Source organism: Armigeres subalbatus, chromosome 2 (assembly GCF_024139115.2).
Source record: "Armigeres subalbatus isolate Guangzhou_Male chromosome 2, GZ_Asu_2, whole genome shotgun sequence".
Lineage (NCBI taxonomy): Eukaryota > Metazoa > Arthropoda > Insecta > Diptera > Culicidae > Armigeres > Armigeres subalbatus.
The window spans coordinates 189,081,250-189,106,064 of NC_085140.1; the positions used below are offsets into that span (position 1 = coordinate 189,081,250).

At 39.4% G+C, this 24,815-nt stretch overlaps 2 protein-coding genes across 2 annotated transcripts in view; one reads left to right on the forward strand and one right to left on the reverse strand.

The window, feature by feature from the left end:
- Nucleotides 1-24,815, reverse strand: part of LOC134211401 (membralin) — a 364,609-nt gene that overhangs the window by 132,044 nt on the left and 207,750 nt on the right. The window lies entirely within an intron of this gene.
- Nucleotides 21,002-21,754, forward strand: LOC134215643 (pupal cuticle protein Edg-84A-like). Its single transcript, XM_062694787.1, has 2 exons — nt 21,002-21,075; nt 21,137-21,754. The coding sequence occupies exons 1-2, from the start codon at nt 21,064-21,066 to the stop codon at nt 21,650-21,652; spliced, it is 528 nt and encodes a 175-aa protein (XP_062550771.1). The 5' UTR covers nt 21,002-21,063; the 3' UTR covers nt 21,653-21,754.

The following is a 24,815-nucleotide window of genomic DNA, read 5'->3' on the forward strand; positions in this document are numbered from 1 at the left end:
AAAGCAAGGGCTGCTTTGGCGCATTTCAGAAATATCTGGAAAAATACCTTATCATACCATATACCATACCTCACGTAGGGTAACAGGTTAAGACGATAGCTGGACATAGTTCAGGATGGAGAACTTTCAATTCGGCCCTTTGTACCACTCGAGATGTACAAGACCCATAAGTGAGTAGATAAGTATCTTAAAATGGGGCTTATTTGAAAAAAATGTAACTTAACTAATTACCAAAGCTTGTGTTTGCTTTTTTGTACAATTATAATTTTAGTTAGAACAATAGCCCTTTACCCAATGGTCAATCCCTCCTCGGTTGACCTAGCCCACAGAAAGCTAGCCACAGCTGAAAGTGGTCGGGCTCGAATACCTATTGGTGGATCCAATGCCAACAAAATGAAGATCGAATGAAATATGTTAATTTAACTCATTCCATCATAGATCTCACCTAGTGTTTTTCACTGCGAACTGTTTTTCCCTATTTCGCTACCAAATATAACGCTTGACGTATCGTAATTCCTAATAATAAAAGCATACGCTGTCCAAATAAAAAGCTATGCAATGCGCACAAATCTCCAGATCCACCCGTCGCTCTAGCAACACCGTTTGAATAGCGAGCGTGCACATTCCAACAGCTTACCTCCCCGGTTGGCTTTCATCTGATTACGTATTCCGGAAGAGATTTTAGATTTTCAACGCTGCATAATCTGATGATATGGACGAGGATGACGACGGCGACGACGACTTCCAACGTCAAGGAACAGCTTCATGTAACTATTCCTTCTCTGAACCGTTGTTCCCGATACCCATCGGTCGTCTTCATGTGCAACAGTCAGCTCAACGTATGCAGCAGCAAGCAAGGCATGCAACAGGTTTATAAATGTATGAATGTGAAGTAATGTTCTTCGTTTCCGTGTTTTTTGCCGGTACCTCCAAAACTATCTTCGCAATGTTCAGGGGAAGCCTTTGGCTTCGAGCCAAAGTGTCCACCGCCGCCGCCGTTGACAGATAGAACAGGGGGACTAGAACGAACGGTCGTCGGTGAAGTGGTAGACCGTGAAGGTTTTCCGTAGCCCGCCAGTGCACTACTGGCTTTGTGTGACGGACCTTTCATCCACTCGCACGCTGTTGTCACACGAGCACTTTCTGTTTGCCATTCAGCTTCTCCGGGTTGGCCATATTTTGAAAGGAGTGAAATCTGCATAGCAATGGCTCGGGGTGTGATGGACAGGGAGCATGCAGCTCAACGGGTCACAGTGACAGGCAGAGTGCAAAATAATCGAAAATGTTTGGTGAAGTCCACCTTTCTTCACTTGTCAGTTCACTTCCAGACACATTCATAGTCGGCTCTGCACAGTCAATATTCAGTTGAATATTAGTCATTGAATATTTATGCACATTTCACAAATTAATAAATTATCTGAAATCTGAACACGTTTCAAATGAATAAAGTGATTTATCACACAGATTTTCATCTGCGAGGCACTTTCTACGGTGAACATCAACATAAACAATGCTAATAATGTTTTTTTGCACATAATAAGCACACTCAGTGACAGTCGAATGAATGAGTTGGTGGAGTAGTCGTCTGACTATGTCATTCTATGTTTTGAATATTCATGCGATGTTTGTCAAAATTCGTACCGAAGTTGCTTCATGAAGATGAATATTTTAGGCTCTGGTGACAGGCATTCAAAAGAAGATCGTTTTTTTTAATATCCAGATTTTAGGATTTCTTATCAATCATTGAATACAAAAAAAAAACAATCAAGTCAAATTTCAGAAAAAAAAATTAGACATCGATGGTGACAATCATATATGAATATTTGAATGAAAAATGAAATGTAAATATTTTTACGGGTCTCGTTCAATCTTCGAAACGGAGGGAATTAAGTAAAAGTACAAATATAATATTCATATTATCATAAAGTATTCAAATCTGAAAAAGCAAACTAGTCAGCCAAAAAGAATTAGCATGTCGGCTTTCTAATAAGCAAAATTGGAATCATTTTGTTTTTAAATTCGAATTCAGTTCGCATGGTGTTGGCAGAAGTAACACGACGGCCACTGTGCAACGATCCGATGCTTGGAGTTTGTCTTCAGAAGTTAAATCTGCAACTTGTTGCCGTCGACGACCCGTCCTTCCCGCCCTGTGCGGTGGAATGGGCTCCAAAGTTAGTTTCATTTGGAGGATGCCACCATCAGCAGCTCCATCCGGAGAACGAATCGAGCAAAAGAAGAGTGTCAGTTGGCTTTAGTCGGTGCGATGCGATGGTGGTGATGATTTTAGCTTCTAGCTAAGAATCAAATCACTCGTGGCAACTCGACTACGCTCTTAGAACCGCATGAAGGGCCAAAGGACGAGACGGGTGGCGATGACGACGAGTTGCAGCCAGTTTTCTTCTTGATAAAACATGCTGGGAGAGCAACAGTTACGTAGGTAAAGTGAGGAATTCTTGGTCCTTGGTCCAGGCAACGAACTAGGTGGCAGAAAACGTGACACGTCGTTTGGATACTGAGTTTTATGGAAAGTTGTGTTTGTTGCTCTTTGTCCATGGGACGTGTATGAAAAATTTATGATGCATTTTGAAACGTCCTTATAGCCATAATTCAATATAGAGATTTTTCGTTTCGAGATCATATTTGACTATAAAATAGAAGAAGATTGAATTTGAGCTGTTAGAACATGTTCCGTATGAAACTGTCTCCTATAACTTGAAATTGTTTACGTATTTGTCCAAAACCAATTGAATTATACTTCATATGCTGAAAAATCTTCAAACGACATCGATTAGAATTCAAACACACATGAGCTATCCAGGATCCAATTTGACACAATGTGTACACCTAATCAAGATTTAAATAAAGCGAATAATTTGAAATGCCCTACTTTGGTTACATTCTTTGGTTGCAATCAAGGTGGGTTCGGAATTTGAATCAAAGTGTTCGGCATTTGAGACAAAGTTTGGCTGAATAAAATCATTGATTATTGATACTTGTCATAAGACGAGTTTGTACAATTCCATTTAATTCCACCACTTGAGTGGAATTAAATATTCCACCACTTGAGTGGAATTAAATGGAATGGAAATGTACAAAGTCGTCTTATGAAAAGTAAAGACATTCCACTAAAAGCTGTAAATAATTATCTTATCATTATTTATAGCTAAGATCAATAAAATCTGATTATCAAGCGCTTATATGAACATTCTTTTCTTTCGCTACCCGACGGAAACAATTGATCGGATAATATATTTTAAATTCGTTTGCAAAAATAGCTTCGAAGCGAAAATTGTGGTAAAATGTTCGTAATATGAATCAAAACGGTATCTGCGATCACTGGCGTAGTTAAACTAGGGCACGGTGGGGAAAGTTTTATTTAACTGAAATTTAATTGTATACAGTGGTTCTAAACCTTTTCTTGAGAGATATCCCTTCAAACTTTTGCATTAATTGAAAACCCCCTTCTTGAAAGTAGGCTTCCAAACCTATTGAAAGAAAAGTTCCGAGCCCTTCGAAAGGAGGCTTCCGAGCCTCTTGAAAGGATCTTCTGAATCTCTTGAAAGTAGGCTTCCGCAGCTCGTGATTAGAGGCTTCTGAGCCTCTTAAATGGCGGCTTTTGAGTCACTTAGAAGGAGGCTTCCTTTGCATCTTGAAAGGACGCTTCTGAGCCTATTGAAAGAAGAATTCCGGGCTTCTTGAAGGGAGGCTTCCGAGACTCTTGGAAGGAGGTCTTCCGAGCTTTTTGAAAGAAGGCTTCTGTTCCTCTTAAAAAGAGGCGATGAGCGTCTTGAAAGGAGCTTCAGAATCTCTTGAAAATATGCTTCTGCACCACTTGAAATTCTTTTAGAAATTATTTCAAAAATCCCTTCAGTTTTTCTAGAAAATTTACTGTACTGAAGAATCGAATAGTTTCTGACGAGATTCTTGAAGAAATTTCCGAAGAAGTACTTTAAAAACTTTTCGAAGGAATTCCTGACATAACTTACGAGCAGAGAATGTAAAATAACAACATTGTTCTTTCTTGTAAATGTTATGACACACTCAACTCGCAACAAGCGTTTGTCCCAAACTGCAACAGAATAGGACAATGAACCCCTCCCGCGCATTTAGAAAAATAGTCGGTTTTCGATGATGTTTTTGGTTAGTATCAGTTATCAATGTTTAGGCATAAACATAACCATGATTTGTGTTTTACTTCTTGCTCCAGAATAATCTAAAAGAATTCTAGTAGGATTTTTTAAGAAATTCTTTCAATAATTTCTGAAAAAAAAATCTTCAAGCTATTTCTGACAGAATTTCCATAAAAATTTCGGTGGAATTTCCTAAGGATCTCCTGAATGAATTCCTAAAATAATACAAAAAAGTTATTAAACCAATTTCCGAAGAAATTACTACACGATTTTTTAAAACCTTAAGAAATTTCCTAAAGGAATTTCCGAACGAATCCCCAATGAAATTTTCGAAGGAATTTCCAAAAGAATTACCAAAAAAAATGTCTGTATGTATTTCTAAATGAACGAAGAATTTCCTAAGGAATTTCAGGAGAAAGTAATTCTTAAAATTCCATCTTTCCAAGCAACATCCGGAGGAATTTAAAAATGAATGTTTAGATTTATTTCCAATGTTATTCCTGGAGAATATTTCGAAGGAATCACTGGATGAATTTTTGAAGGAAATCTTGAAGGAACATCCTAAGAAATTCTTTGAGAATTCTAAGAATGTTGCAAATTCCTTCAGGAGTTCCTTTGAAAATTCCTTCGTTCACAAATTACTCAGGAACCTGTCCTGTCCTTGAACTTTTGAAGGAATTCCCGGGATAATATGTATTCCTCGATGATTTGCCGAAATAATTATAGTAGGAATTGGCGGAGGTACTACGGATTTCCTTAGGAAATTACCGAAGAAATTCTTTGTTTTTTTAATTGATTTTTTAGAGAAATTCAGAAGGAATTACTGAAAGAATTTCCGAAGGAGTTACTGGAGCAATTTTCAAAGGAATTTTTGGAGGAATTTTAGAATAAATTACGAGTGCAACTTTCTGAAGGAATAAGGAAAGATTCATTAATTACTTAACAACGCAAAAATTTGGTCATTTTCAACACCTTTACCCCCTATGTCACACTTTTTGTACGAAAAATTTGAAAATTTTATATGGGTCGTCACACTTCGCTCAACCACCCTCCCTCCTCGGAGCTATTTCGAAGGGATTCCTGGAGAAATCAATTTCGAAATTCTTTCTAAAATCTTTTAGGAATTCCTTCGAAAATGCCTTCAGGAACTTTATGGAAATTCTTTTCAGAATTCCTCCTATCAAAATTGTATCAAAATTTCTTGAAAAAAATCTTTTGAAAAATCCTTCATGAACTCTGTCGGTTTTTTTTTAAAGAAATTTCGGAAATTCCTTCCGATTTTCATTCAGAAATTCCTACAGGAATTCTTCCACAGAATCCTCTTAAAATTTCCTCTAGGATTAAATTTAAAAAAAATCCAGTACACATTTCAAGCTTGAATCTAGATCCAAAAGCAGCCCGACTTTAGTTCTGACTTTGACAGGAACAATATCGACTAGACATTTGTCTGAAATAGAAAATGCTGAAATCCTCTATTAAATCAATATTTTTCAATGCCTCGGGAGAATTCTGAGGAGCGTGTGAACTGAAGAAAATAGTGACAATAATGTCTCCATATGATAAAATTGGACTCCATAAGACGATATGATCCCTACATGAATGCTCATGGTAATTTACTAAATTATTTTGGAAAAACTAGCCAAATGTAGATTACCTGTACCACCGGAAATTTCTCCTGGATTTCCTCCAAAGATTCCAAGAACGTGTTCCGAAAATATCCAGAGCAACCAAAAGGCTAATGCATCAAATAATTCTATTTGTACAGGATTATTCTCTGAATATTACCAGAAGCACCGGAATTCTCCCAGAAGTTTCTCTGGAAATGTCCACAGGTGAACCTCTGGGAAACCCTACGCCCTCCCCTCTGGAGTTCCTCCAGAAACTCACCCAGGATTTTTCGGAGATTTTCCCAAGAGTTTCTCCGAAAATTACCCCAAATATTTCTCCGGAAATACTGCCATAAGTTCTTCATGATTTTTCTACAGAGGTTCCTCAGGATATTTTCTCCAGGAATACCTCCAAAAGCTACCCTAGAGATTCTTCCGAAGGCTCCAGGAGTTTCACCGGAAGTTGCCCGAGGGTTCCTCCGAAGATTTTCACAGGAGTTCTTTCAAAACTTCCCCCAGAATTGAGATTCCGCCCAGGTGTTCCTTCGGTAATTCGGTCAGTAGTACTTGTGAAAAGTTCATCTAAAAGTTCTGCAAATTCTCCCAGGAGTTCCTCCAAATTGACCCCGGATGGTCCTCCGGGGGTTTTCCAGGAATTTCTTCGAAAACTACCCCGTAGATTACTCCAGAGCTTCCCAAAAAACTCCTCTGGATCAGTTCAATCAAAGTTAATTGCCTATTTCCGGGGATTAAACCACCCGACTTGGACGTTAATTTACAATGTTATGAAAACTCATATGTGAATATGTACGTTATGTGGAAGATATTCATTTGGAAAATGTATTGGAGGTAACCACTTTCCCTTCGATGAGACTCGAACCCATGACCCTACAGTACGCTAGACTGGTGCTTTAACCAACTAAGCTACGAAGGACCTCCGTCGGCCTTCGCAACCTAGCGGCTACTGAACGAGCTCGCGATTCCCAAATTGGACGCATAGTCAAATCACTCGCAACCATTTCTCAAGCCAACACTTCCACATGTGCATAGTACATGTCCACATTAGAGGAGCGTGAGTATCTAGAATGTCTGGCGGCTATACACATTCTACATCAGCAACTGTACTGATCAAGTGAGGTTGTGTAAGCTATTAATGTTATTAATAAATTGTTGCTTCAATGGCTTTCTCAGTCTCTGGGTCTGATCCCGACGTTTCGGCGGGATGTATTCTGGCAATTCAAAATATAGTTGTTTTGATCAAGACAGATACCTCCGGATTTTTTCCACGATTTCCACCAGGAACTTACCTGAGAATTCCTTCGAAAGTTCCCCCAGAAATTCCTCCAAAAATTACCTCTGGAATTCCTTCGCAATTTTCTCTAAAAAATTGTTAAGAGGAACTCATCAAATAATTCCCTCTGGTATTCCTTTGTAAAAACAAATTAATGAAGAAATTTCTGTGGGAAGTCCCCAAAAACTCCTTCAGGAATTCCTCCAAATTCCCTATGAATTTCTCGAGATAAGCTTGAAGAGGTTTATTCGAGTGCCTGTTTTGTTGTTTTCCCGCGCGGGCCGATTTTGTTTGTTTTGTGCGGTCGAAATGAAAACCAATCAGTACCTGTTTTGTCGTGTTTCTGTTCAGTAAGCAGATAGTTCACGCGGTCGAGTGAGTAAATAATTGGTGCGCAATCGGACGTGTTTTAGGTACAATGCAGAACATTCGTAAAATCCGAGTTGTTGGTTCTGTTTTTTAACGTCCGGTGATTAAGTGTGCGGTTGAACATTTGTGAGATCCGGGTTACTTTGTCCTGCTTTGGACGGTTCGTAAGTAAATCGATGAATATATTTTAATAATTTTTCAGCATATTTCGGGTACTTATTCAAAATGACGTATGTGGTTTTGTAAACAAAGATTCATGCGTCGATTTGTCCAATCTGATGGCGCTCCCACGCAAACCAACACCACCTGCAGGAAGGGAAGTCGTCGAAGCCCCATACCAGTATGCGGCGATGGTTTGCATGAGAGTACCATCCAGGGCCGGATTTATGGGGGGGCCGGGGGGGCCATGGCCCCGGGCCCCCACAAATCTTATGTACCAAAACCAATATTTTTTGTACATTTTGGGGCCCCCACATACCGTCGGCCCCGGGGCCCCCTACCGGCTAAATCCGGTCCTGGTACCATCAGATGGGAGAAATCAACGATTGAATCTTTGTTTACACAATCACATGCGTCCTTTTGAAAACGTACCCGAGATATACTGTTATTGAAAAAAGCTCTATATTGTCGAATAGAGCTCCCTATTGTTCACCTTACCCATTAACAATAATTTTCCTTCCCGAGACACCTATGCAGGTAGTATGGGTTCCCTGCATCTTCACTAGTAGATGTTGAACTAACATTCCTTCCCTTCTTTCCGTGATTGTAAGGACGAGGCCAGGTATACAACTGCTACTGTATAGGAAAAGGTACTAATCCCAAGTACCAATTTGCGACAATATACAGTAGATTGCTCAATTGAGCATTGTATACCCAACCACGATTTGTACAACCACATATGCTATACTATACTATAAGCTTAGAGATTTATTCGGATATTCCCCCAGGAATACCGCCGGAAATTTCCCCGTGACTACCTCCAGAGATTATTTGACAACTTCCTTTGGAACGTTCTCGAAAAATATTCAGAGCAAACAATAGGCTAATGCTTTAAAGAATTCTTCCACAATTTTTTTGAAAATTATGTCAGAGATCCCAAGGGGATTTCTGCAGGAATATTGTCATGAATATTACCAGAAATGTGCTCCGGAATTCTCCAAGGAGTTCCTCTGTAAATTTCCCCAGCGATTTACCTAAAAAGATCATCTGAAAATTTCCCTAGGAATTCCCTAGAAAAAATTGTACAGATATTTCTCTTGGAGGAATTCTCCAAGGAGTTTCTCTGTAAATTTCCCCAGAAATCTTTCCGGAAATTTACCCAAAAAATCATCTGAAAAATATCTCCGGGAACTTCTTCAGGAATTCCTCCTAAAATTTCCCCCAGGATTCCTCCAGAAATCAAATAAACCCGATAATAACCCCAGAGATACCTCCGATAGTTCTCCTGAGAGTTCCGCCGGAAATTCTCCCAGGATCATTCTGGAGATTCACCCAAAAGTTCCTCTGGAAAGTCCACCAAGAATTTCTCCCTCTCTATGGAGTGTCTCCCAGGAATCTGCCCGGAAGTTTATCCAAAAGCTCACCGCTAATTATCCCAAGAAATCTTCCAGAAAATCCCTCTGGAGATTTTCCGGTTAATTCCTCCAGGGACTCCTCGGGAGAACCCCCAGGAAATAACTCGGAAAAACCTAATTTCCCAAAAAATAGCTTAGCATTAGCATTGTTACGGTGTAATTCGTAGATTGAACACTAGTTATACTCACGGTTTACTTTTGAGATCCTCATCTAGAATGCTATCAGAAATCAAGAAGGGGAGTGGTCCTTGATTCCAGTCTTAAACAAAAATAACAAAAGCATGAGGATTACTACTCCTGGCCACGCCCATCTTCACCGTAACTAGGGTGAGGAAGGAAGTGTTGATGTAGTACTTACTTAACGAGAGGCCAAGGCCACCGACTTAGCAACACCCTCATAAGTACCACGGAGTTGGATAATGTGAGGTATTCGTTGGGTCAGGATTTGTCAGCAGCTGGCAATGTAACCGTGGTAGATCTTACCCCGTAACACACCACGTAAAGGTGTCTACCCAGCGCAACGGGTTAACTCAATTTCTCAAAAAATTTCCCCAGAAATTACTTCTGATATTTGCCCAGGCGTTTACCTAAAAATTTGGTTAAGAATTTATCCAGAGGTCCTCTAGAAATTCCTACGAAGGATCCATCAGGAATGCTTCCAGAGATTCCACTGTTTTTTTTTTCGGGATGACTCCGGAGTTTTCCTCCCGTATTCCTTTGAAACAAAAGAACAATTATGTGAAGAAATTCCTCTGGCATTTTGCTGGAGAATTCTCTAAGAGTTCCTCCAGGATTGCTCACGTGGTTTAACCGTGAATTTCGCGGGAAAATCCACAAAAACTCCTTCTCAAATTCCTTGAGAAGTTCCCCCGAGAATAATTCAAGAAGTTCTCTGGTGCTTCATCTGGATCAGTGTTTCCCCACTGGTGGTCTGCGAGACCGTTCTAAGGGGGCCGTGAGACCTTTTAAAAAAATCACTCTTTTTATAGTTTGACTATCATGAACTTTTCTGTATGTATTCAGGGGACCGTGAGGCACCTGGCTAATCATAAAAGGGGTCGCAACCCCAAAAATGTTGGGAAAGAACGTTCAGCGGAAATATGCAGAGAAACTAATAGAATTCTTCCTCTTGAAAAGCAGGAAAAGTTTGGTCGAACAGGTCATTTGGCCGTTAAAGTTGTTCGGCCGAATAGTTTATTTTGGGCAAAATGGTCGTTGGCCAAAAAGAGCCGTCTGGCCCAGAGCTTAAAATATTCATCTTCATGAAGCAACTTCGGTCCGAATTTTGACAAACATCGCATGAATATTCAAAACATAGAATGACATAGTCAGATGACTACTCCACGAACTCATTCATTCGACTGTCACTGAATGTGTTTACTATGTGCAGAAAAAACATAATTAGCATTGTTTATGTTGATGTTTACCACTGAAAGTGCCTCGCGGATGAAAACCGGATTGAGTCCTGTGTGATAAATCACTTTACTCATTTGAAACGTGATCAGATTTCAGATAATTTATCAATTTGTAAAATGTGCATAAATATTCAATGACTAATATTCAACTGAATATTGACTGCCCAGAGCCGACTATGAATGTGTCGGAAGTGAAATGACAAATGAAGAAAAATGGACTTCACCAAAAAATTTCGATTATTTTACACTCTGGTCTGGCCGAATAAGTAACTTTGTTCGAAAAAGTCATTTGGCCGAATATGTCATTTGGTCGAACGAATTATGCGGCAGTAAATGTTGTTTGCTCAACGGGACATATGGCTACAAATGTCGTTTGGCCGAACAATAGTGTAGGTGAAATATTTTAAGCAATTAACAAAAAAGCAAGTGAAAAGTAAGATATCAGAAGCGAAAAATAAGAAGTGAGAAGTAGACGCTTGGAGAAGTGTAAGTGAGGAAAGAAAAACGGGAAAAAATAGTAAGCTTTCATTTTTCCCACTTTCTTGCCTCATTATGGTTAGACTAGAAAAATAAAGTAAACGATTTTATTTTTTTAATACTTCGGACTATAATATTTAAATAATGGGCCCTCCTTAGCCTATCGGTAAGATGCGCGGCTATAAAGCAAGACCATGCTGAGGGTGGCTGGGTTCGATTCCAGCTGCCGGTCTAGGCAATTTTCGAGTTGGAAATTGTCTCGACTTCCCTGGGCATAAAAGTATCATCATGTTAGCCTCAGCATATACGAATGCAAAAATGCGGTTTATAACTGTGGAAGTGCTGAATAAACACTAAGCAGCGAGGCGGTAATGTCCCAGTGGGGATGTAATGCCAGTAAGAAGAAAAAGAAGAAGACATAAACAATGAATTTTTGAAGGATAGATTCTAAATAAGAAAGTATTCCATATATGTGCAGCGTTTATAATATTATTTCAATATTCGTGCGACAATGATTAAGCATGTCGTTTCACGAGCAGTTTCGAATCTTTAACTCAATAACTTAATAAAAATGTTAGTTAAATAAATAACTACTTTTAAATAATGCCGAGGCATAATATACTATTCTATACCATTTAAAAGAAACATTCAAGCCGATTTTCCTCCCTGGCAGTTAATTCACAGGTAACGACAATAAAGTAGCTTAACCCACCTACGTCATTCAGCGGAAAATGACAGAGGTCACTCTTCCCGGTAGTACGAATATAATTTCAACTTTTCGCCATAAACCCCTGTACGACCAGACGAATAGGCCAGCTTTTTCTCGTCGGTTCAATTATTCACGCGTCAGCGCCGGAAAAGTAAAAGTTGCCACATTTATAACCGATCGCAAAGTTTAGTGAGAAAAAGAAAAGCAAAAGGCAATAAGCGAAAGTCTCATTTATTTTTGATAAGACAATTTTGTCCTAGTGATGTCTGCAGATAAAAAAAACGAAGGAACTTTACTGGCCAGCCCCCGAGAAGCAAAATCAATTTTACCTACATCGTTCTCAACCTGTCAATAAAGTTGCCTTGACTGACCACGGGTGGTGCTGGCGCGGTGGGTTAGTGTTTTATTTTATTTATTTTCTCCTTACCGCTCCACTGAATCAACCTTCCATTCATAGGTTGGGCCGACCGATAAAAGGTTGGATCATCCGAAAATATGCGATAAAGTAGCTATAATTTGTTCACATTCCTACCCACGCAGTTTCCCACTTGCCGAACCGCATATGAAAAGGGTTTCCACGGTCACAGCGGACAGAGTGACGAGGCACGCGCGCTGTAAACCCTTTTTATGGGTCAAAAATTTATTCGATTTAGGTACTCCATATCGTCATCTCCTGTCGACATGGTCGTCTCCGGCGTCGTTTCACTGTGTTATCATCATCATCATCGTCTTCATGTTTGAAGGAGTTATCAACTCACGGTCCCCCTGCCGGAGTAGGCCCATCAATCGCCGGAAAACCACCTTCGGTGGCGCGATAAGTAAAGGACTTAGTTTTGCCTCTTTTATAAGCACTTCTTAATAGGTTGAAGATTTCGAACGAAAAAAAACAACAAGCAGAGGAGATTTCTCCCACGCGATATGTTTGAACAAATTTGTCTTTCGTCTAAACCGTGCTTGGGTTCTTTTGAAAGCTTCTGTTTGGAGGCAGTTTGTGTTGCTCAGTATCAAGATCGGTGGTTATTTTCTATGTTGTACGTGTTTTTATGGCAGAACATTCATTGGCCAATTTGTTGTTAGAAAGCAGTTTACATAGACTTAAGGGATCGACTAATGTTTACGTATTTGGCCCTTACTGCCGCTAACCGCAAGTCGAGCACATCTATATATGGCGTCCATATACAGATGTGCTCGACTTGCGGACAAGGTCATAGATGGAAAACGATAATATAAAGCACTAATTTCGTGGGTTCCTGTTTGCTAATAAATTGGCCCACACTGGCACCCCATAAGATTTTACCCTTGGATAAGAAGATCCAATTTACGAGCGTTTTAGCTTACGTCAATTTTTCAGAAAATTGGTTTGCAAAATACATTAATTTTAAATTTCTCATATACTTTGTACGAAATGCATATGCTGAATAAAAAACCACACAAATAAGGACTAAGATTCATCTGCTGTTCGTCCAATTGATAGAATGAAAACGAGAGATTTGAGATGAAGAACCAGAACAGCAACAATGTTCTTCAGTCCAGCTTAGTCCGAACCATCGTTTTCTTGTTAACTTCACCGTGGAGCAACCACAAATTAATGCGCCTTTTCGGTTCTTCATCACTTTTGGTAGAGTAACTGTACCAGTTTTGGCCATTTTCATATATTTTTTTAAAAAGACAGGAACACCGTCTTCGACCAGAGGTCGTACAGACTGAACACTTAACACCTAGCATGAGACAACGGACAGGACACATAACACCCAGTGGACCAGTGGAGAATTTTTCGAACACGAAAAGTTTCCTCCTTACCGGGGCGGGAATCGAACCCACACTCCCTAGCACATGCGTCTAGACGATTGACGTCGCTAACCGCACGGCCACGAAGCCCACATTTAATTTGGCCTATTTCTCGCATAACTCCAAAAGTAAAGCAATTTTCGGGGGATTTATTAGCTTTTACATGAGATATATCCCTTATCTTTCTTCGCTGTTGAAATTTATCGAGATTTTTTGGAAAATGTGCATTTTTCAGGGTTGGCCAAATAAGGCACCAAGGTTATTGTTATTTGGCTTTATTAACGGGATTTTCGGCCCTAGGCCGGCTCATCTCGTGCACGGAAACAAATGCATACCCACAATCATGAATAAAAAATCATGAAATCATGAATCATGTCAGTTCATGAAATCATGATTATAATTCATGATTTCAGGAACATTATTTATGGTACTGCGCAATCTTCAACAGTCGACAAAATGCATAACCGGTTATACTTCGAACACTCCATTCGCAAGAACTTTTTTTTTTTTTTTTTCGATCTCAACCAGAGCTTAAAATATTCATCTTCATGAAGCAACTTCGGTCCGAATTTTGACAAACATCGCATGAATATTCAAAACATAGAATGACATAGTCAGACGACTACTCCACGAGCTCATTCATTCGACTGTCACTGAATGTGTTTACTATGTACAGCAAAAAACATAATTATCATTGTTTATGTTGATGTTTACCGCTAAAAGTGCCTCGCGGATGAACATCGGATTCAGTCCTGTGTGATAAATCACTTTACTCATTTGAAACGTGTTCAGATTTCAGATAATTTATCAATTTGTAAAATGTGCATAAATATTCAATGATTAATATTCAACTGAATATTGACTGTCCAGAGCCGACTATGAATGTGTCTGAAGTGAACTGACAAATGAAGAAAAATGGACTTCACTAAAAATTTTCGATTATTTTACACTCTGATCTCAACAACCAAATCGTAACGCATTGGTTGCGTTACGCGAAAATAAATCATGAAATCATGATTTATATTCATGGTGTATTTTCATAACATGAAAACACGTTGGATTCATGAAATCATGAATTATTTTCTCATTTCCGGGAACGGATTTTTACCCGTGTGGCGAAAAAAAGGCACTAAGGTGGTCAAAACCAGTATACTTCCCCTACTGTGTGTTTTCATCAGCTTCTCTGCTTTCCGATTTATTATTTTCTCGCTAACTTCTTCATCGCTTGTTTATTTTTTCTATCCCCTTTTCATCGGTTTGTTCCTTCGGATTCGAATATACCTTTCCGAAGAATGACGGCTTCCCGTGAACTAAGCAGTTGTGAATAGATTAGAGCTTTCTCTTTGTTTATTCAGCCAAAATTCAGCCAACGTCGAACAACATCTCTCTATCACATTTTTCAACAGCTTCCATTTCTATCGAAACTCAGCGTGCATTCTCTTGGGCTTTTCTAGAAAGGCGGCTTCCTACTTTAAATGCAGGTTTAACATACTCCGTTCATTCTCTACCTGGCGTTTCCACATTTCTCGCTCCTCTGCTATCCGTTTTTTTTTTCAATTCGAATTCGAATTTGAGCTTCCTATTTATGTGCATTTGCTTCTCCATCAAGATTATTTCTCCATCTCATACATTAACCCGTTACTCATCATTTAATCTTTGACGAACCTGCCAATCGCACTTCGGATGTTCTAAGAACATAAGTCACAAAACAGAAGTATCATGAAGTTTGGCATGTCGCAAGATGGGTTTCAGATCACTTCTAAAAGTGGCAAATTTGTAATAATTTTAGTTATTTTTATCACTTTCCAAGTAGTTATAATTTTTCATCGAGTTATATTTTTGTTAAATTGAAAACATATTTAGTAACGTTTTTGTTAAATCTAGAAGAAATTGAACCATTAGTTATTTTAAATGATACATCCGTTCCGTGCTGATAGTTCGAACGAGCCAGACGGAAGCTGGTCATTTGACATAAAGTAAGGTTATTTGGCATAAGGTCATTTGGCATAACGCCCATTTGGTAGAATGCTCATTTGGCATAACGCCCATTTGGCATAACGGTCATTTGGCATAATTGTGAACAGCGTCAAAAGTGAGGGTTATTTGGCATCATTTGGCATAACGCTCATTTGGCATAACTAACTACTGGCATAATTGTAAACAGCGTCAAAAGTGAGGGTTATTTGGCATAACGTAGCCCGAATGGCATTACCCCGAAGGTCACTACCCCGAAATTCACAACTCCGAATGGGACGCTTCCCCGAAATCCATTACCCCGAAAACAGCAACAGATGAATCGCAAAACGACAATAAACTGATTTAAACTGACATTCTACCCCATCATAACCTGGAAAGAGGTAATTATGCTTAACACGTCTGCCCGATTTAAGACGAACATAGATGATGCCTTCTTTAAGTCAACGCGACTTCCCGAAGACAAACAAGATCTCCCTCTCTCTCTCTAACACACACACCCTTAATCACTTCCTCTACATCACTTATTATGACTCACTCACTTATCAATTTTCATTCATTTACTCATTACTCTCAACCACTCACTTTCTCTTTCTCGCTCACTCACTTACTCTTAGTCGCTCACTCACTCTTACATACTCACTCACTCACTCACTATTACTCAAGAACTCCCTGTTACTCAGTTTCTCACTCTTACTAACTCACTTACTCTTACTCCCTCACTTCCTATTAGTGACTTACTCTTGCTCATTCGCTCATTCATACCATTCACTCACTTTCACACGCTCACTCACTCTTCCTCATTTTATCTTACTCATTCACTCACTCTTACTCAATTTTAGTCATGCACTCACCCTTACTTACTCTTGCCTAGTCATTCACTTTTACTCACTCACGCTTACTCACTCAATCACTTTTACTCACTTATTAATTCTCTTTTACTCAATAAGTCAGTTTTACTTACTCTCACTAACTCATTAACTCTTACTCACTTACTCTTACTCGCTCACTCTTACTCACCCACTCAACCACTCGTCGATTCCAAGGCCACGCTTCATCAATAATCAGCGATCAAGATACAACTTCAAACTTGTTGCCCTTGTAGTCATGCTGACGTTGCCTCCGGTTCTCTGCATTGTGTGCATGAGAACGTGCTGCATAATCTCCCCTACCCTTCAGGACTCAGGGTGTGGGGTATAGAACGGGATTTTACAGAGTTGGAATTATATTTATTACCAGACTAAGGCCGGTGTGGCCTGTGCAACACATAAAAGTCTTCACCATTCAGCTCGGTCCATGGCTGCACGTCGGCAACCACGCAGTCTGCGGAGGGTCCGCAAATCGTCCTCCACTTGATCGATCCGCTGTGCACCTCGCCTTCTTGTGCCCGTCGGTTCGTTGTCGAGAACCATTTTCACTGGATTGCTGTCCGACATTCTGGCTACGTGTCCGGCCCACCGCAGTCTTTCGATTTTCGCGGTGTAAACGATGGATGGTTCTCCCAACAGCTGATGCAACTCGTGGTTCATTCGCCTCCTCCACCATAGATGGTACGCAGCACTTTCCTTTCGAAAACTCCCAGTGCGCGTTGGTCCTCCACGAGCATCGTCCAGGTCTCGTGCCCGTAGAGATAGTTTTGTAGATAGTCAGTTTGGTACGGCTGCAAACTCTATTCGGAGTTAGAATACTTAGTCCTATACTGCATTGCAACACTACAAAGCGAAGGACAAACTGTTGTTCATTCATATAGTTTTTTTTATTACTCGAGGTGAACCGGTCTAGGACCGAAAACCTTGTAAATAAAGACAATAATAGTAATAAATTTTTATTAAGTAAATTTGATTCATTGATGTGATGTATAAACTTGAAATAATAACTAATTCGGGGTACTGACTCATTCGGGATAGTGTCTCATTAGGGGTAATGGCATTGGGGGTAGTGAAACATTCGGGGTAGTGGCCCTCGGGGTAATGGCATTATGGGTAGTGTCGTAGAGTCGTGTTTTATATTTGCTTTTTCCACTTTGCCCGGCAGAAGATGTGGGTGGAATTGATTCCATCTTTCAATTCGTGTATTTGCTCGCTTTTTGGCACGGAAAGGTATGGTTCCTTATTTCAATGGATGCATTTGTCTGGCAGAAATCAGAAAAAGATGCGGTTGCTTCATTCAATTCAGGCATTTGCTCGATTTTAGACAACTGAAGACATGATCCCTTCTTTCAACGAATTTATTCTCCCGGCAGAAGGCAAGAGAGGATATGACTCCTTCTTTCGATTTAGCCATTTGCTCGGTTTAAGGCAAGGGGAGATATGATTTATTCTTTGAGAGATGCAAGGCAGAAGGCTAGTAAGGATATGACTTTTTCTTTCAATACAGGCATTTCCCCGGTTTAAGGCAAGGGAATATATGATCCCTTCTTTCAAATAATGCATTTTTCTGGGAGATGTCAAGAGAGAATATGGCTCCTTTCAATTTAGGAATTTAGTTTGTTTAAGGCAAGTGAGATATGATCTTTTCATGAGGGATGCATTTGCACGGTTAAAGGCAAAACAGGATATGACTTCTTCTTATAACTCAGGCATTTGCATAGTACAAGGAAAGGGAAGATATGATGTGAATAATATGGATGGTGAATAAAATCGACAAATAGAAGTAATTAATTAATAACTGAGGAAATGCTTATAAATAATGCCACCAATGTCAAATTAATTCAAAGAAGATTTATCTTGCTAGTAGGTGTGTCGACATTTCTGTTTTTACAGGAACCTTCTTTATTGTTCTTTTGCTACGGTGAACAATCATGCGTCTAATGTTTCATAGTAGAATAAACGAAGCAGAATGGCTGAATGTTATTCATCAATCACAAAGCTTTAAAAGCAAATTATGGAACAATCGACTAATATGTTGTCTTCCTAAAAAATAAAGCATGGAGGATGTGATTCATTCCTTAAAAATAGGCACTTGCCCAGATTAAGGCAATGGCGGTTATGTTCTCTTTTTTAAAAGTGAGCGAGCGACCGAAACAAGGTAAAAGTGAATGTAATTCTTTATTTGAAGTAGGAGTTTGCCCAGAATCAGGCAGTGATCCGTGCTTTGGATGTAGGTGTTTGCCTGAAATAAGGCCATGGTGAATTGGATTCTATTTTAAATAGGCGTTGATTGAGCCATTGTTGGATTTACGTAACCTTAGGTCTTTAGACTTTTGGCATGACCATGAACATATGCCATGAGCGCATTCTATCCTACGTTCTTATCACAAAAGACATACTATTTCAAGAATTATTATCGCAATAAGGCCCAATAAGAATATTTTAAAGCCTGAACACAGAAACCATTGGACGACTCAGATAACGAAAAGAATGGGACGACCCTAATACCAAAATTGGGAAAGGCTAATATAAGTTGAAAATCAAACTTTATTAAACTAAACGAAGGCACATTTTTTCTTACGCACAAAATTCGAAATGGAACTCCCTCCTTTAATGCTTAAAATTCGATATCACGCCCCCTCTTTTCCCGCTCTGATTCGATTTTTATTGTTTGGGCACAAAAAGAGGTTTGGCATTATATCGTTTCTAATATCATCGACAAAGACACGGCGTTACCAACCCTGAGGTGGCGAGGGAATCTTCCGGGTTATAAATCGGATGTCTCGACTTATCTTGATATAGACTATCATTGTTTTTGCTACATAGCATAAAAGATCATGCACTTTTTCTTCATGCGTTTGTAAGACATTGAAAGCTTTCAAAAATATGACTCTTTCTTTCGATTTAGCCATTTGCTCGGGTTTACGGCAAGGGGAGATATGATTCATTCTTTGAGAGATGCATTTGCCAGGCAGAAGACTAGTGAGGATATGACTTTTTCTTTCAATACAAGCATTTCCCGGTTTAAGGCAAAGGAATATATATTCCCTTCTTTCAAGGAATGCATTTTTCTGGGAGATGGCAAGAGAGAATATGACTCCTTTCTATTCAGGAATTTACTTTGTTTAAGGCAAGGGAGATATGATCTTTTCTTGAGGGATGCATTTGCACGGTTAAAGGCAAGAGAGGATATGATTTCTTCTTATAACTCAGGCATTTGCATAGTACAAGGAAAGGGAAGATATGATGTGAATAATATGGATGGTGAATAAAATCGACAAATAGAAGTAATTAATTAATAACTGAGGAAATGCTTATAAATAATGCCACCAATGTCAAATTAATTCAAAGAAGATTTATCTTGCTAGTAGGTGTGTCGACATTTGAAATATTTCTGTTTTTACAGGAACCTTCTTTATTGTTCTTTTGCTGCGGTGAACAATCATGCGTCTAATGTTTCATAGTAGAATAAACGAAGCAGAATGGCTGAATGTTATTCATCAATCACAAAGCTTTAAAAGCAAATTATGGAACAATCGACTAATATGTTGTCTTCCTAAAAAATAAAGCATTTGTTGGAGGATGTGATTCATTCCTAAAAAATAGGCACTTGCCCAGATTAAGGCAATGGCGGTTATGTTCTCTTCTTTAAAAGTGAGCGATCGACCGAAACAAGGTAAAGGTAAATGTTATTCCTTTTTTGGAAGTGGGAGTTTGCCCAGAATCAGGCAATGATGAATGTGATTCGTCCTTTGGATGTACGTGTTTGCCTGAAATAAGGCAATGGTGAATTTAATTCTTTTTAAAATATGCGTTGATTGAGCCATTGTTGGATTTGCGTAACCTTAGGTCTTTAGACTTTTGGCATGACCATGAACATATGCCATGAGCGCATTCTATCCTACGTTCTTATCACAAAAGATATACTATTTCAAGAATTATTATCGCAATAAGGCCCAATAAGAACATTTTAAAGCATGAACACTGAAACCATTGGACGACCCTAATACCAAAAAAGAAAGAAAGGGAAAGGCTAAAGTAAGTTGAATATCAAACTTTATTTAACTAAACGAAGGCACACTTTTTCTTACGCACAAAATTCGAAATGGAACTCCCTCCTTTAATGCTTAAAATTCGAAATCACGCCCCCTCTTTTCCGGCTCTGATTAGATTTTTATTGTTTGGGCACAAAAAGAGGTTTGGCATTATATCGTTTCAAATATCATCGACAAAGACACGGCGTTACCAAGCCTGAGGTGGCGAGGGAATCTTCCGGGTTATAAATCGGATGTCTCGACTTATCTTGATATAGACTATCATTGTTTTTGCTACATAGTATAAAAGATCATGCACTTTTTCTTCATGCGTTTGTAAGACATTGAAAGCTTTCAAAAATTAGGGGTCGTACACTTATTACTGCGGAAGCGCATGTAGAGCACTAAGCTTAGAATCGCTAATATGTTAATTGCCCTGAATTAAAAGCTTGCAAAAAGCCTAGAGTAGAAGAAGAAAATTCACTGAAAATGTCAATTGTACACATACACATGACCTCTAAAGTGTTTCTCTATCATCAACGCTATCATATCACATCAACGATAGTCTATTACTGTTCCGCCTTAAATGAAGTGATTAAGAATAGTCTTGCAAGTCTTCCGTGAAATGCACCATGGGGATGAGCCACTATGATATTTAATACTAATTTGGTTCCAACTCGGTTGACACATAAAGATTTTACTTTTCAAGGTGTCAATGCAACGTAAGTAGTGTTATTGTATAAAAAGAAACTATTCGTGGTCACAACACATCAGAGTGCGTAAACCAATATAACTTGTAACATCTTGTGGGAAAAAATCATCTATAATGGTTTTGAAGGTGAATTTTGTAATTTCGAAATACTACTTAAATAATCAAAACTTATTCTCATCTTTTTTAGCTTCTTCTGTTAGCCACTTTGATGGTAGTAGCAAGTGCTGCTTCTAGACGGGACGTTCTTCAGCCAATAACTACCGAATCGACCCCACAAATAAGCGATAACCTTCAGCAGCAAGATCAAGACAATCGGAACCCGGACCCAAACTACACGTACAGCTACGTCATCCGGGATGATTCCAGTGGTGACTGGAAGAGTCAGCACGAGTCCCGACAGGGAGATCAAGTCCGAGGCCAGTACCGATTGAGAGAGTCCGACGGAACGGAACGCATCGTCGATTACACCGCTGATGATCGCAATGGGTTCAACGCTGTGGTTCGTCATCAGCCGGACTGGCGCCAGCATCCGGTGCCGGTAATAGTGGCGATACGGACTGTGCAATTGCAACCGGATACAGTCCTATCAGACAACATACAGACCGGAATTCGCCGTCAGGAAGCTCCCACGAGTATGCAAATAATTCAACATTACGTCCCACAGGCGTGGAAGATTTCCAATCGAGTTCGACATAATTCGTGATTAGGTAATGGAGCGGCGATTCAACAGGACAACGGTACATAAATCGATGCGATAATTATAAAAATGATAATTGAATAAACCGAGAATGCATTGCGATGTTCAGTGACAAACAAATTAATACGTCTATGATTCAAACTATGTTATGGGAAAAAGGGAGTTTAACTACACGCCAAATACCTTCCAAGACGAACCTGTCGTAGGTTGTAAGTCTCGTTAATAAAGATAATAATAATAACAAATCAGATACGCGTGGAAGCCCTCTGGAAAATGTCAAACAAGTCACGTATGGAACAGTTATGCATGTTGTTTTCTGAGAATACAGCAGAGGAATGCGTACAGATTTCTCAATGAGGAAAACAAAATATGCCACCTATTCCAAATTCGGTTACAGTCATTTTTAACGCTATCAGAAAACTTTCCCAATCATAGAACTGATGGCAATACGTACATCACGACAGCAATGACGACGGATGACGACGATAATGATGACACCATGAATGATAACAGGCGGGACGGTGTGCACAATAATTAACTTTTAATCTCTTTGACAAATATTTTGAAATTTGATTTCGACGCTTTACCTCCAACCTGTGCCGTTTTGCATCGTCCTCGATGGGAACTAGAAACACGGAACGCAACGGCCACCAAAAGAAACTCAGTTTTATAAACAACTTCAAACAAACGCTTCGAAGCATTACAATCTTTCTGTTCCTAATATTATAGGGGATGTTGGGTAGAATGGTTAGGAGGATCTAAAAATATGATGATTTTGGTTCACTCAATCTAAAGTTATGAAGTCCAAGTAACAGTTCTGAATCTATGAGCTCGGGTATTGCTTCGTGTCGTGCAAACGAATGTTTTAATTATTTCTCACGGGAATTTTTCTTTGGTAAAAATCATACACATGTCCATTCTATCCCCAATTCCCACAGGTCAAGCGAACAGCGAGGATCAACCGACCCCGATGAATCTCTGGTGGAATACAGGCACAGCAATCCAGGTCATGCGGATACTTAGGTGATGGAAAACATTTTCGCAACTTAAATTACGCACCTCTCATGAAATTTATCGCGATTGGAGCTACTTTTGAAGTGTTGTCAATTGCTTTTAACGGTCGGTGCCACCAAACAAGGTGTGTGCTGCCGTAAAACAGGTCGCGCTTAAAATAGTCTTCCTCTGTTCAAGCAGCACCTTTAACGATATGATACTAACTGCCGGGAAAACAAAGGAGGGGAATAATGTTTCATCACTGCCAAACATTGCAGTTGGTAATTTGTGGTATGGTAGAGGAGCGATGTTTACAACAAATACCTTAATGTGCGTGTGTCCCATTACATGGGCTGAATAATGAATGTTTGACGTTGGAAGTTGAGATCTTTGGGGAGGTTGAACCGGCAAGGAAAGACTCGCAGTGACAACAGCTACAGAGCTGTGCTGCGTTGAGAGAAGGTGGAAATGCGGTGACAGAGCTGGGAATTATGATAAATGCGATAGATTTACATTTCTGCATGGGCTGGGCAAAAATTAGCGGAAACCGTAGCATTTATTCATACTTGTTACGCAGAGTCAAACTGACATGTGTCATTTTTACGTGATGAATTCGAGGATGGCGAAACTACCCTCGTCACATGTTTGCAGCAAGCTCGTGTTATTCGCAGACGTTGAAACACGAGGCTAAAATTCGAACATCATTTATGTTACTTCTGAGTTTATTTTTAGCTCAGCGGCGAGACGCATAGCTTAAAGTAAGAACATGCAGAAGTTTAAGGCGAATATGAACAGCATGTGGAAATGGAAAGCCTTTACAACGGGCAAGAACAACCTACCATTGAAATCACCGAGATGGGATGACTAACAATGGCGACTGTGAAGCTTATCCGATAAATGGAGAATAAATGTGTATATCAAGAAAGTTCAACATATCTCGCTGTATGACTCTTAATGCAAAAATCTTCACTTCTTCAGAGCGAAGTGCCTTATAGCTTTTATGAGCTTTAGACAAATAGAGTCGCTAATCCATGATTGCTAAGACCAATTGGAATTTCATCCAGAACCAAACATCGAGGCATAAGTAAATTACTTAGGCATAATTTGCGTTAGGTTAAGCATAAAAAACTCATACCAAAATAAAGGCGTTGGACGAAAAAATCCACCAATTTGGGTATTGTTGTTTTTATACATATGTCCTATCTACAAGAAAAGCACAGACTCGATTATGCTAACTATTGAGGTATCCAAGGGCGTAGCCAGAGGGGGCAGGGAAAGAAGGCGGTACTTAAATGAATTCCTTTAAACATGTGTACTTTACGATCCAATCATATTCAGAAATAGGTGATCGAAATTCAAAAGATTCCCAAAAACTTATTAAAGTATCCAGGATCCATAATATATGAAAGTTCAAACCAACTCGAAACATTTCGAGCTCAAGGAATTCTCCTTGAAATCCTTCTAGAAGCTCCACTGGGAACTTCTAAATTCCTCTGGAAAGTTAGCATTAGCATTAGCTTAGCAATGAGCAATTCGCACAAATTTGTAGGTGGTACAAGCCAAGACTATTGTATGAGAGTAGCATTGCTTTCATCCGTTACCTCAGATATTGATTTGGGACTAATCACTATCTCTTAGATCGAAGCATTGTACTCTTCAATAGTCGAGATCTGTCCTGGCCACGTCCTTGCAAATGCTGAGGAAGGGAAAGGATGGTTAGTTGGACACCTACTTAAGAAAGATGCAGAGAACTCTACGACCTCTCCACGGGAGGCTTTTGGAATTGTGTGGAAGGTTATAACAGTAGGAACCGTTTTGGTAGAACGTGAAACACAGAAAGAACTAAGTTAGAAATACAAAGTAGGAAAGGGTCGAGTCTGGAATTGAACCTACGACCTCCTGCTTATAAGGCAGAAGCGATAGCCACTAGACCACCGAGCTCGTCTTAACTTCTAAATTCCTCCGGAAAGTTATCCACAAATTCATCTAAAAATCGTTCGAAAATCCTTCTCATGTAATTGTGATTTTTTGTAGGAAATTCATGAGGAAATTCCTTGAAGATTTCTATTCTTCTCTCCAAGTTTTACGCCTAGACATTTTTTCAGCTATTCTTCCAGAAAAATCTCCAGCATTTCCTTCAGGAATGCATTCTAGAATTCGTTCAAGAATACATACG